The sequence below is a fragment of the Lipotes vexillifer genome, unplaced genomic scaffold (assembly GCF_000442215.2).
Source record: "Lipotes vexillifer unplaced genomic scaffold, Lipotes_vexillifer_v1.1 scaffold402, whole genome shotgun sequence".
NCBI lineage: Eukaryota > Metazoa > Chordata > Mammalia > Artiodactyla > Lipotidae > Lipotes > Lipotes vexillifer.
The window spans coordinates 944,505-957,306 of NW_006798409.1; the positions used below are offsets into that span (position 1 = coordinate 944,505).

Consider the following 12,802-nt stretch of genomic DNA (forward strand, 5'->3'; position numbering starts at 1 on the left):
AACCCGCATCCCCTGCATCGGCAGGCGGACTCCCAACCACTGCGCCACCAGGGAAGCCCCTCATCCTTATTTTTTACCCTTGTTCTTTCTTCAGAGAAGAGCTCTAACCTGACTTCTGTCTGTCTTTTGCATTACCTCAACTTGTCTGAGAGGTAGAGGTCTTTGTTCCAAAGGCCGTCTCTTCTCCAGTGCTTGCTGTCCCACTCCTTTGAACTTCTCTTGGACCTGGTATTTACACTTAGTTCATTCCCTCCAACAATTTTAGTTTCCTCCTTCCTGTCTCCATTCGAGTTTGGATTTGTGTCTTGTACCTTAAAACAGCTTTCATTTCATTTTCTTGAACATTTTGCTACTGAATTACTTCACTCTTGTTAAACTTTTTGAAGGGGTCCCCTATATATCTGTTGGCTCCCATCTCTCCACTATCAAGCTTTCTTTTACATTATTGTTGATTCAACATAAAAACATGCAAGAACTTGTGTCCTTCCACATCCACCATTTTTGACACATGAAATCTTTGCTCTGTGTTTTCTTCTTGTGTCTGCCTTAAGGGTCAAGCCCTTTTTCCTTTGTGTTTTATTCTCTGACATATCTCCATCAACTGTTGCCGTGCTTTACTTTGGAAATAAGGAGTTTTTTCTTTTTTTTCCTCTTTTTGTTTTTTTTTAACATCTTTATTGGAGTATAATTGCTTTACAATGGTGTATTAGTTTCTGCTGTATAACAAAGTGAATCAGCTATACAGATACATATATCCCCGTATCTCCTCTCTCTTTCGTCTCCCTCCCACCCTCCCTTTGCCACCCCTCTAGGTGATCACAAAGCACTGAGCTGATCTCCCTGTGCTATGTGGCTGCTTCCCACTAAGGAATTTTTTTCAAAAACATTTTTTTTTAAATAACTACACTTAGCAATATGAAATGACATTTTGCGTTGTATAAAGCATATATAGATAAGTGAAAACCAGCATTTTTTTGAGGTCTTACTCTGCTGCTAAGAACTTCATATGTATCCATTCATTTAATCTTACTGTGAGGTTATGCTCTATTATTAATTTTACAGATGAAGGAACTCAGGCTCAGAGCATTTTCAGTAACTTAGCTAAGTCACACACCTCTAGAAAGGATAGGAGTTTGGATTCTAGCCTAAGCCATCGGCACCAACCAGTGCTTTTTTTTTTTTTCTTCCAACCAGTGCTTTTAACTGCTAGTTATAGCTGCCACTTTGTAAACGATACCAAATCAATAAAAACACTTACATAAAGAGATTTTACATGTTAATGAGGCCAATAAGTCTTTAGAAGAGTTGTCAAAAGACATGAACAGGCAGAAAAATAAATTTGGAGGCATATGAAGAAAAGCTCATTTGCATTATCAGTCTCAGGTATATTAAAATAATAATATTTTAAATAATAATTTAAAATATCATTTTACCTATCAGATTGTTAGATTGATACGTTTGTCTTCTTTCTGTTGACATTTTTCTCCTTTTTTAAAAAAATAGTTTTTAAGAAACTATTCTCTGAATATTTACATTGCCTCTTGTTCTTTTTAAAAATGTGCATACTCTTCCATTATCAATTTTTACTGCACTTTTTAAACATTTCATTCTGAAATAATTTCAAACTTAAGAATATTACAAAAAGAAGAATTTCTGAACACCCAGTTTTCTCAAATGTTAACATCTTAACACAAGTATAGTGCATTTATCAAAATCAGGAAATACCACTGATACAATTCTAATCTTATAGACCTTTTTCAAATTTTGACCATGGTCCTAATGTTCTTTCGCACATTGGATTTCATTGCCATGTCTTCTTAGTCTCCTTTAGTCTGGAATCCCTGAATCTTTCCATTATCTTTCATGACCATGACACTTTTGAAGAGCACTGGCCACTTTGTAAAATTTCCGTCGGTCTGATATTTCCTCATGATTAAGTCCAGAGTTTGCATATTTGGCAAGAGTGTCAGAGAGGTGACGTTGTGTCTTTCTCAGTGCATGATATCAGGAGGCACATGATAGCAGTTTGTCCTGTTACTGGGAATATTAACTTTAATCATTTAATTTAGGTGGTGTCTGCCAGGTTTTTCTGCTATAAAGTAACTTCTTTTTCCTTTGATTAGTATCTTATATATGAACTTGGACAACTGAATTTAAATATAGTGTATATTTAGTTTGGTTTGATTTTTTTTTTTTCTTTTCTTTTTTGATGGAATCATAGTTGATCCACCTGAAGAATTAGGAGCTAGTATTTCTGTCACTTCAGATGAGCTAGAGAAATTGCTCTACAAACCCCAAGATGGTGAATGGGGTCAGAAATCTAGAGATGAAGAATGTGAACGAATTATTAGTGGTATAGATCAACTTTTGAATCTTGGTAAGTTTTTTTACAGTGACAAGTTTATGTTCAAGATTTCTTTTCCACAAAAGTATTTTAAAACAGTAGCATAATTGTGGTTATGTTCTTTATTACAATTTGTATTTATTACTTTTTGGGTAAGCCTGTAGTGCTAATTGTAGCTCTGTTTTATGAATGATTTGTAGAGAAATGTCACTTAGAGGTAATGAATTTCTCGATGAAAATTCTTCCTTCTGCCATTACAGATATAGCAGCAGCTTTTGCAGGTCCAGTTGATCTGTGTACATATCCAAAGTACTGTACTGTAGTGGCCTATCCAACTGATCTGTACACAATTCGAATGAGACTTGTTAATCGATTTTACAGGTCAGTAGAAATCTACTTTAAAAAAATTTTGAAATGATATTTGGCCATTTAACCAGGTAGAGTTAACAGAGGTAGTGGTGGCTGGTAGTGACAGTGGTGGAGTGGGGGCTGATTGACATTATTTTCTGTTTCGTTCTCTTCTTTTGTTATAGTCATTTCTTGGTCCTGTGTAAAGCAGTGTGTTAGATGCCTGTGGGTAGGTATGGATAGAACCTGGATAAGGAGAAGTACCATGTTTCATTCCTCAGTCTTTAGTAGTCTGTTTTTCTTGCAAAAGCTGCTCCATTTAAATATAAAATTTAGTTAATAATGATTTTGGTCTTTGAAACATAAATCCCCAGAGTCATCAACTTTTTATCTCTGGCTTCTAGAGCTTTGAAAACTATAAAATTTCCCATTCTCAGTGATTTTTTTTTTTTTTAAAGCAGGTGATGGTATTCTGTATGATTCAGCTGCTTTGAGAAATTATCTTTACAAAAAACTGACTTCTTGAGTTCACATTGTTGATGTTAATTTACCTCTGTAGTGCATTCCTTCAGAAACCAGTTTGTGAGTTTATAGTCAGATTGACTTTCTTAGGATTGATGGTATTTAACACATTTTCTTCATTGAGTCTCAATAGCTTCAAATATACCTATAGGCAGTGTGAAAAGGGAGGGTTGCTCTTTTGGTTTTCTGGATGTGATTAAGTGATCTGTTACGACTTTCAGTCCTTAAATGTATTCTCTGCAGTTCAGCTTCCAGTATAATTGCTTATGACTGTGATCAAGTTGACAGTATTAGAAAGTTATTCATTATAACTTTGCACTTACGGTTTAATTAATATATCATGCTGGCTTAACATGCTGGATTTTTTTACTTGGTTTCTGTCTTTTCATTTTTTTAAGCCCTAAATTGCCTGTTTTTTACTTTGAAGGAGGCTATCTGCATTAGTCTGGGAAGTCAGATATATAGAACATAATGCCAGAACATTTAATGAACCTGAGAGTGTAATTGCAAGATCAGCTAAGAAGATAACTGACCAGCTTTTGAAATTTATCAAGTAAGTGACCTCATATTATAGATGTTGTGGAAAAGTGACTTTGCATATTGTGCTCTTAAAACTATCCAGTTCTTAATTTGTGCTCTCTGAATTATACCCTTTTAACGTGTTACATTAAATGACATTTCTTTACATTTCTTCTTTTGTGATTGTAATTTAGGTAAAGGAATGAGAAATTGAATAGTCCAATTTTTTCTATTTTTAAAAATTTTGAAATAATTTTATACTAAAGAGAGTTGCCCTATGTATATATATACCCTTCACCTGTTTTCCCCTTAGGTTAACATTTTACACAACTGTGGTGTCCTTATTAAGTGTTAAGAAATTATCCTTGATACAGTACTATTGACTAAAGTGTAGAACTTATCTGGATTTCATCAGCTTTTACATCAATTTTTTTTCTGTTTCAGGATCCAATCCAGAATTCCCACTGCATCCACTGTTTTGTTTTCTTAGTCTCTTTTAATCTGTTCCCTAGTCTTTCCTTTCTTTTATCACTTCATCATTTTTTATGAGTGCTGGACACTTATTTTGTAGTGTGTAATTAATTTGGCTCGTCTGATATTTTCTCATGATTAGATTGAGTTTTAATCTGTTTTGGATTGTATCCTGTGAATATTCCACACTTTTCTTGCATTTGGAAATCGATTTGGACTAGTAGGATGAAAACTGACCTGCAAATTGAGATCCAGGCTCTAACCTAATCTGTTCTGGTGAACTTTTCTGGGTGACTTTGCACACATTACTCAGCCTCTTTCCTTTAAAATGAATGATGTTGCTATATGACCTTGTATGCCTTTCCCCCAGTTTTAAAAATTCTTTGGAAGAATTATATACTGGAGAAGATAATTTATAAACTCTGACATCATTTTCAGTATCTGGCTACAAACTGGGGAATAACTGATTCCAGCTGTTTCACTCTCCTGGGCTGAATCTGTCTGATGTCTGGAGGACTCAAACTTACTGCCTCTCCTCCCAAAGTTTCTTCTTTCTACTTCAGGAAGGTCACATACCCATTTTCATCTCCGTTGTGTCTAGATACCCCTATTTTATGATTCTTTCTTCTGCTGTGTTTACAGTGAGGTTAAGACATAATTTATTTTAGTTTTTACTTCCTTTTTTGCTTCTATTCTTTTATATCTCAAATCAACCATTTTCCTGGTACTCACTGTGCAAATATTAGTAGTGGTGATAACTTTGAAAAACTCATCCGTATATTCATCCAGTTGAGGCTATACATATAGTACTTCTGTACACACTTAAATTGAAAAAAAAAAATTAACTTTCAGTGTTCTAGTATGGTCAGTTGTTTCCACAGAGGATAGAGTAAAAACCTGATATTCTACTGCTTGAAATTAGGTGTGCATAGTTGGGGAACTGTTTGCATAGTTGGGGAACTGTAGTTTGAATATTTGGAGACAGGGACTACATTTGCATACTGTTAAATTAAAAAATTGTCTTTTAGGAGTCAAGACTGTACAAATATCTCAGAACTTTCTAACACTTCTGAAAATGATGAGCAAAATGCCGGGGATTTGGTATGAAGTTTGTCAATTTTATAATGATTTTTGTTAATTTCAAATGATAACTTAGAATGAAGAGTGAAGTAGAAACCGTTGCTTACCTAAATCAATTCTTGCTATATTCCAATGAACTATGAAAATAGGGCACTTGATAAAACTACATTTTTAAATTATCTAGATCATCAGTGAGGTAATAGCCAATAATTGATATTAAATAAACAAGTTATGTCTAAGTGAGTTAACTTAGGTGTGGAATATGTTCTCTTTCCAAATTTGAGATAGAGAAAGGTGTATTATAAGAAGTACCTTGGATATGTTTTTGGTAAAATCAGCATCTGAGGGAATTCCCTGGCAGTCCAGTGGTTAGGACTCGGTGCTTTCACTGCCGTGGCCTGGGTTCAACCCCTGATTGGAGAACTGAAATCCCACAAGCCATGTGGCACAGCCAAAAAAAAAAATCAGTATCTGAGAGTTGGATTTAATTGTAATTACAAATTAATGAACTTTACCATGCAGTAAGTACCCTAAAATCCTTCACTCAAGATGGTGTTGACGTGTAAGTAAAGGCAGATATCATTGATACTGTGTAATTTCACTTCATAGAAAATCAGGTTGTTGTATGGAGTTGCAGGAAGGATATTTTTTTAAAAACAGTGTGGTGTCAGTTTCTACACGAGCTATTATTTTAGTTCACTGATTTTCATTGGAAATAAGAATGGGGATGCTAATATGTGATTTAGGGAATAAGAAAATGTGTAGCATACGAAATGTAGGAATCTGTGGGAGACTCTTCTGAGTTTTATGGAAGAGGTAAAAACACAAATTTAAAGCTCCTTGGGCATGTCTTCTGTGGACATGCACAAGGCAACTTTTTATAGCTATATTTTGGATTTAGTGCATGTTTACGTTAGGGAATGTAAATGGTTATTAAGAATAAGAATAAGGGTTGGTTTCTTGGAGGGTGAGTGCCACAAAGACCATCTGATAGTCTGTATTTTGAGATTTTGTTAACAAGTTATAACCCCCGTAAACCTAATGTCTTTGATATGCTAAGATTATTGCATATCTAATGAAAATACTAACACTTAAAATGCTCTGGTTTTTATTCCTAGGATGATAGTGATCTTCCTAAAACATCTTCTGGAAGAAGGAGAGTAAGTTAATTTGTGTGATTAACCTTAGTTGTTTATTTACTCTGTGTTTTAAAATCAACATAAGATTTTAGGTGTTGTCTTTGAAAAGTTACATTAATATTGAATATTTTATAAGAGAAATGGGAGAAATCACTGTAAGGTGGATGGCTAGGTAAGGTTTAGTGGAAGGGTTGGGATTTGGACTGTGTCCTCAGAATGAGATAGAGTAAGAAGAGGACACTCGAAAAGTAAGGGTTATTATGATTCAAGCTAAAAAAGTAGGAAAGTGTGGCATGTCAGTGGGCTACTGAGAGCACTGGCCTGACTGGCGTAGGGGTTGAATTTTGGAGTGAGCAAAGTGGTTGTGTCTGGCTGTTATGTTGGGAGCAGATTATGGTGATACTGTAAACCAAAGATTTCTTTTAAATTTACAGTAGAGAGTCAATTCCATAGCCAAAACAGATTTTTTTTTTTTTTTTTTTTTGCGGTATGCAGGCCTCTCACTGTTGTGGCCTCTCCCGTTGCGGAGCACAGGCTCCGGACGCGCAGGCTCAGCGGCCATGGCTCATGGGCCCAGCCGCTCCGCGGCATGTGGGATCTTCCCGGACCGGGGCACGAACCCGCTTCCCCTGCATCGGCAGGCGGACTCTCAACCACTGCGCCACCAGGGAAGCCCCAAAACAGATTTTGATTAAAGTTAGATAGATTTGTATTAACGTTAGGAGTTCATTGCAAGAATCTCAGAGAAAAGGTGGGAAACTTAGTCAAGAATAGTGCTGGCTGGGAATTCCCTTGTGGTCCAGTGGTTAGGACTCCGCACTTTCACTGCCGAGGGCTCGGGTTCATTCCCTGGTCAGGGAACTAAGATCCCACAAGCGCACAGTGGCGTGGCCATTAAAAAAGAAAAAAAAAAAAGGAATAGTGTTGGCTTGCAATAGAGAGGAAGGAAAGAAGATGAGACCTTTTAATGGGAAAATTAACTAGGATTTGGTGACTGAACCTTTTTTAAAAATGAGGATTTGTGGGGAGGATAGGGGAGAGACAAAGTGGGAAATAAGCTTTGGATATTGGGTAGTTAAAATTGTGGTGTCATCAGCAGTTCTTGAAGCTCTTATGTAATATGTTAATTAAAAGTAAAGTTTATTAATTGGAAAATGCTTAATAGTGTTATATTTCATTCAAATGCTGCTTAAATTTAAGCTTTTTATCATATCAATTTTCATAATATGCTGCCTCAAATAACAATGAAAAGTTAAGACTTGAATTATTACCATTTTCATATAATTTCATTTCTAAACAGACTTCTAAGTATTTAGTATCTGTTCAGTATTTGTCATGATTGCTGTAGCAAATTATAAATCTAGTGCCTTAAGCAATAAAAATACCTTGTAGTTCTGTGGGTTAGAAGTTTGGCATGGGTCTCACTGGACTAAAGTCAAGGTGTCAGCATAGCTGTGTTCCTTTCTGGAAACTCTAGGATAGAATTCATTTCCTTCCATTTTCCAGCCTCTGGAGCCTCATGGTCCCCTTCTTGCATCTTCAAGTCAGCAGCATAGCATCTTCCAGTCTGCCTCTGACTCTTCTGCTTCCCTTGTATGAGGACCCTTGTGATTACATTGGGCCCACCCTGATAATCCAGGGCTGTCTCCCCATCTCAAAGTCTGTCTACTCTTTTAGTCATATCTGCAGAGTCCCTTTTGCCGTAGTTACAGGTTCTTGGGACTGAGATGTACACGTCTTTGGGAGCATTATTCTGCCTCTACTACATTATCCAGTGGGATACTTCATGTTCTGTGAGAACATTTTCTAAACTGAGGAGATAAGTGGTGGGATGAAAATGTTTTTAGAGTAACAGATGTAACACTGGGTTTTTTAAAAAAGTGGATTTTTTCCCCAAGTAGATAGAAAATCATGTAATGACATATTATGACATAATACAGAAGACAACAGCTCACTTGCATTCTTACCATTGTGCTATATCATACCATAGTGTGACTTTTCCAAGATTGAAAAAACTTTTAATATTATGAATTTATTTTTAGGTTCATGATTGGAAAACAAGGAGCATCAAAGCAACCAATTATGTTGAAAGCAACTGGAAGAAACAGTGTAAGGAACTAGTGAACTTAATATTTCAATGTGAAGATTCTGAACCATTTAGACAACCTGTTGATTTGGTTGAATATCCAGTAAGTTGTCGTTATCTGAATGTTCGGGGCTTTTTTTATTTGTGTAGAGGAGATTGGGGCAGAGGTATTCAAATTAAAAAGTAAGGTGTCTAGAATTCCCTGGTGGCCTAGTGGTTAGGATTCTGGGTTTTTCACTGCCGTGACCCGGCTTCAATCCCTGGTTGGGGAACTGAGATCCTACAGGCCACGTGGCGTGGCCAAAAAAAAAGAAAGAAAGAAAAAAACCCCAGCAACCAAAAAGTAAGATGACTAGGCTTCCTGTTAACTTTGTCTCTGACCACTAATTCAGCTGTGGAAGTGTTGTTTTACACAGTTTTCTTGAATTAATAGACACCCTTGCAACTGGGGTTAAGACTTAGTTAACCAGTGTTACATAATATAATTGGAGGATTAGTAGGCCCAGCCCCAGGAAAACTATGAATTAGTTAAAAGTGTCTGTCTTTACTTTCTAATAGGGAAATGGAAAATGACCTTAAAAAAAAGAAAGCACAAATTTACTGTAGGAAGCTTAGAAATTATAGAAGGGTATAAAGAAGGAAATAAAAACAATTTCATATCTTGCTTCCAAGTATATAATTTTGTTATATTTCTTGTCCATATGTTTGGATGTCTTCTTTAAAATTATTGATGATTCTTAAGATCCTTGTAACCTTTTTTTCTTCTGTCATTTTGAATATTTTAGAGATTTGATGCACTTATATTTCAAAAACAGGAATCGAATCTTTGAACTAATTATTGTTTTTAAAACCTAGGATTACCGAGATATTATAGATACTCCAATGGATTTTGGAACAGTAAGGGAAACTTTAGAAGCGGGAAATTATGACAGCCCTTTGGAATTTTGCAAAGACATCCGGTTGATATTTAGCAATGCAAAAGCATATACACCAAATAAAAGATCAAAGGTAATTTTAAAAGTGGTTTATAAAAAAAATAAACAGTACGTGTGATCTGTGTAGATGGTAATTTTCTAGTGTTTGGTAGAGGTGGGAGCATAAAAGATCAGTGAGTAGAGTAAGACCACTGTTAAGCATACAGTGCCACCGCCCAGGCATATGTTTAGGGAACATCATTTCCTTGTGACACTGTTCCGCTTTCCTCAAGTTTTATAAACGAAAGAGGATTGGTGCGAGTGACGACACCATTGAAAAATGAACAGATTTGTATTTGATGTATAGAGTGAGAAAAATGTGTTTTCTTACATATGGGAATCTTGAAAAGTGGATCGGGAACTTAGTGACAGAGGCTGGAAGAATATTAAAAGTAAGAAAAGGAAAATCTGAAGTGGGCGTGGACTGCTGATGGCATACTAACATTTTTTTATCTGAAGAAGAAACACATCGGCCATCTGATTAGTTAAGAACACAAGTAGAGTGGACATTCCTAAATTTTTGTTCAAATGCTCTTTGTTGGATAACTTTTCAAAACTTGTTGAAACATAATAAATGCACAAAAGGGTACACATAACTCTCAGTGAATATTCATAAACCTTTGTAGCCGGTGTGCTGGGTAATTTAAAAAAAAAAAAAGCAATAATTTGAGAGTAAGACTTTAAAATAAAGCCCTTGCTTGATGTTGCGGCACTTTGTGTATCATCAGTGACTATCACTGCTAATTAACCATTTTGTCTTAATTTCACTTCCCCCTCATTACTTATTATCAGACTCTGCCTGCATTAATTCTTCTCTTAATCTGAGAACCTTTTCATTGCATTCAGTATCCAAATTGCTTATTGGATCAGTTTAACATACAAGTCTAACATTTTTCCAAGCTTATGTTATTGTCTGTATTCACCATTTGTGAGACTTTCTTTCCAGACAGAAAATAAATTTCATTCATGCCTTTTTCCCTTTTGTTTAAAATATGGTTGAGGATACATCATACAAACTCATGCATTTGAAGTGCACAATTTAGTGGGTTTTAGTATATTAACAAATTTTCAAAATTGTGGTTACATATATATATATAAAACAAAATTTATCATTTTAACCATTTTTAAGTATATAGTTCACTGGCATTAATTACATTCACAGTGTTGCTCAGCCATCACTGCTGTCTATTTCCAGAACTCTTTCATCATCCCAAACAGCAACTCTGTCACCAGTAAGCAAGTAACTCCACATTCTCCCCTTCGCTCAGCCCTTGGTAACCTCTAATTTACTTTGTATCTCTCTGAATTTGCCTATTCTAGATATTTCATACAAATTGAATCACACAATATTTGGCTTTTGTGTCTGGCATATTTCACTTAAAATAGTATCTTAAAGGTTCATCCATGTTGTTGCCTGTATTGGAGCTTCATTCCTTTTTTTGGCTGAATAATATTTCATTGTATGGGTGTATGACATTTTGCTCATTCATCTTTTGATGGACACTTGAGTTTCTACTTTTTGGTTATTGTGATTAATGGGAATACATTTGTAAGTATTTGTAAGATTTCTTGGGTATATATCTAAGAGTGGAATTTCTGGTTCATAGAGTAATTCTACGTTTAGCATTTTCAGGAACCACCAAACTGTATTCCATAATGGCTGCACCATTTTGTATTCCCACTGGCAATGTACGAGGATTCTAGTTTCTCCACATACTTGCCAAAATTTGTTATTTTCTGTGTTTTTTAAAAAAATTATAGCCATCGTAGTGAATGTGAAGTGTTATCTCCTTGCAGTTTTGATTTGTATTTATGTTATGACTTATTAAAAATTATATCTAGAATTTATTTTAATCAGGTATAGTAAGACATGCAGACATGAATTGTCACGAAGGAAGAAGTTTATACTCACAGATCCCTAGAAACAGAAGAGTGTGATACAAGGTTGATGAATAGGCAGAGGGGAGGCGAGGGAAGGGAAGAGTATGGCGCAGAGCTTAGATTGGGTTTTTCACAGGACGGCAAGGCAGGGCAGAGTAAACAGTCTAGGATTGGCTAGTTTGTAGTAATTGGAGCTTTGATCTGTAGGGGTGGTCTCTAGATGTCTGATTCCTGGCCCTGGGGTGATTTGGGTAGGGGGAATATTGGCTTGGTGTATGAGAGTTTGATAAAGAAGACTTGTTAGGTGTTTGATCTCTGGATTGATTGTTTTCTGTATCCCCTGCAAAAAAAAGCCACGTGCTATCTCTGGGAACTAGCCCTGGGATGGGGTAGTCTCTTCCAGGATCAAGGCTCCAAATGCCAGAGCATCAAGGATACAGAAAATAAGAAAATATAGTCAGTACACTAATGATGTTGAGTATCTTTTCATGTGCTTATTGACCACTTTTATATTTTCTTTGGAAAAATATCTATTCAAGTGCTTTGCCCAATTTTTAATTGGATTTTTGTCCTTTTGTTGTTGAGTTATAAGAATTTTTAAATATATTCTGGATATTAAGTCCTAATCAGATGAATGTTTTCCAGTTATTTTCTCTGTAGGTTGTCTTTTCACTTTTGATAATGTCCTTTGATGCACAAAAGTTTTTAATTTTGATGAAGTCCAATTAATCCATTTTTTTTTCTTTGGCTTCTTGTGCTTTTGGTTTCATGTTTAAGAACCCATTGCTACTTAGCGTCACACAGCCTGTAAGATGCCCAACACTATTATGGAGCAATTTGAAAATTATGTGTCAGAAGCTTAAGTGCCATTTGACCCATTAATTCTAATTTTTTTTTTTTTTTTTTTTTGGTATGCGGGCCTCTCACTGTTGTGGCCTCTCCCGTTGCTGAGCACAGGCTCCGGGCACGCAGGCTCAGTGGCCATGGCTCACGGGCCCAGCCGCTCCGCGGCATGTGGGATCCTCCCGGACCGGGGCACGAACGCGTGTCCCCTGCATCGGCAGGCAGACTCTCAACCACTGCGCCACCAGGGAAGCCCCATTAATTCTAATTTTAATAATTATTTTTTATAGACAGTCAATGTTAACTGTGGAAAAGACTACTTGCACAAAACATGTATATTAAGGAGTAATTTATAGAGGCAAATGTTTGGAAATAGTGTTCAAAATAGTTAAAAAAAAATCCACTGCCAATCCAGTGTCATGAAGATTCACCTCATGTGTTCTTCTAAAAGTTTTATGGTTTAGTTCTTATGTAAGCTGTTGATCCATTTTGAGTTAATATTTGTATATGGTGTAAGATAGAGGTCCAGTTTATTCTTTTGCATGTAGAAATCCAGTTGTCCCAGCAACATCTGTTGAAGTGACTATTCTTTCCC

At 35.9% G+C, this 12,802-nt stretch overlaps 1 protein-coding gene across 1 annotated transcript in view; it reads left to right on the forward strand.

Moving 5' to 3' along the window:
* Window positions 1-12,802, forward strand: part of BRWD1 (bromodomain and WD repeat domain containing 1) — a 118,911-nt gene that overhangs the window by 92,381 nt on the left and 13,728 nt on the right. The window contains exons 28-34 of the mRNA XM_007470504.1: window positions 2,222-2,377; window positions 2,605-2,725; window positions 3,642-3,767; window positions 5,233-5,305; window positions 6,403-6,444; window positions 8,466-8,612; window positions 9,365-9,517. Coding sequence (XP_007470566.1) covers window positions 2,222-2,377; window positions 2,605-2,725; window positions 3,642-3,767; window positions 5,233-5,305; window positions 6,403-6,444; window positions 8,466-8,612; window positions 9,365-9,517 — 818 coding nt within the window. The remainder of the gene's footprint in view (window positions 1-2,221; window positions 2,378-2,604; window positions 2,726-3,641; window positions 3,768-5,232; window positions 5,306-6,402; window positions 6,445-8,465; window positions 8,613-9,364; window positions 9,518-12,802) is intronic.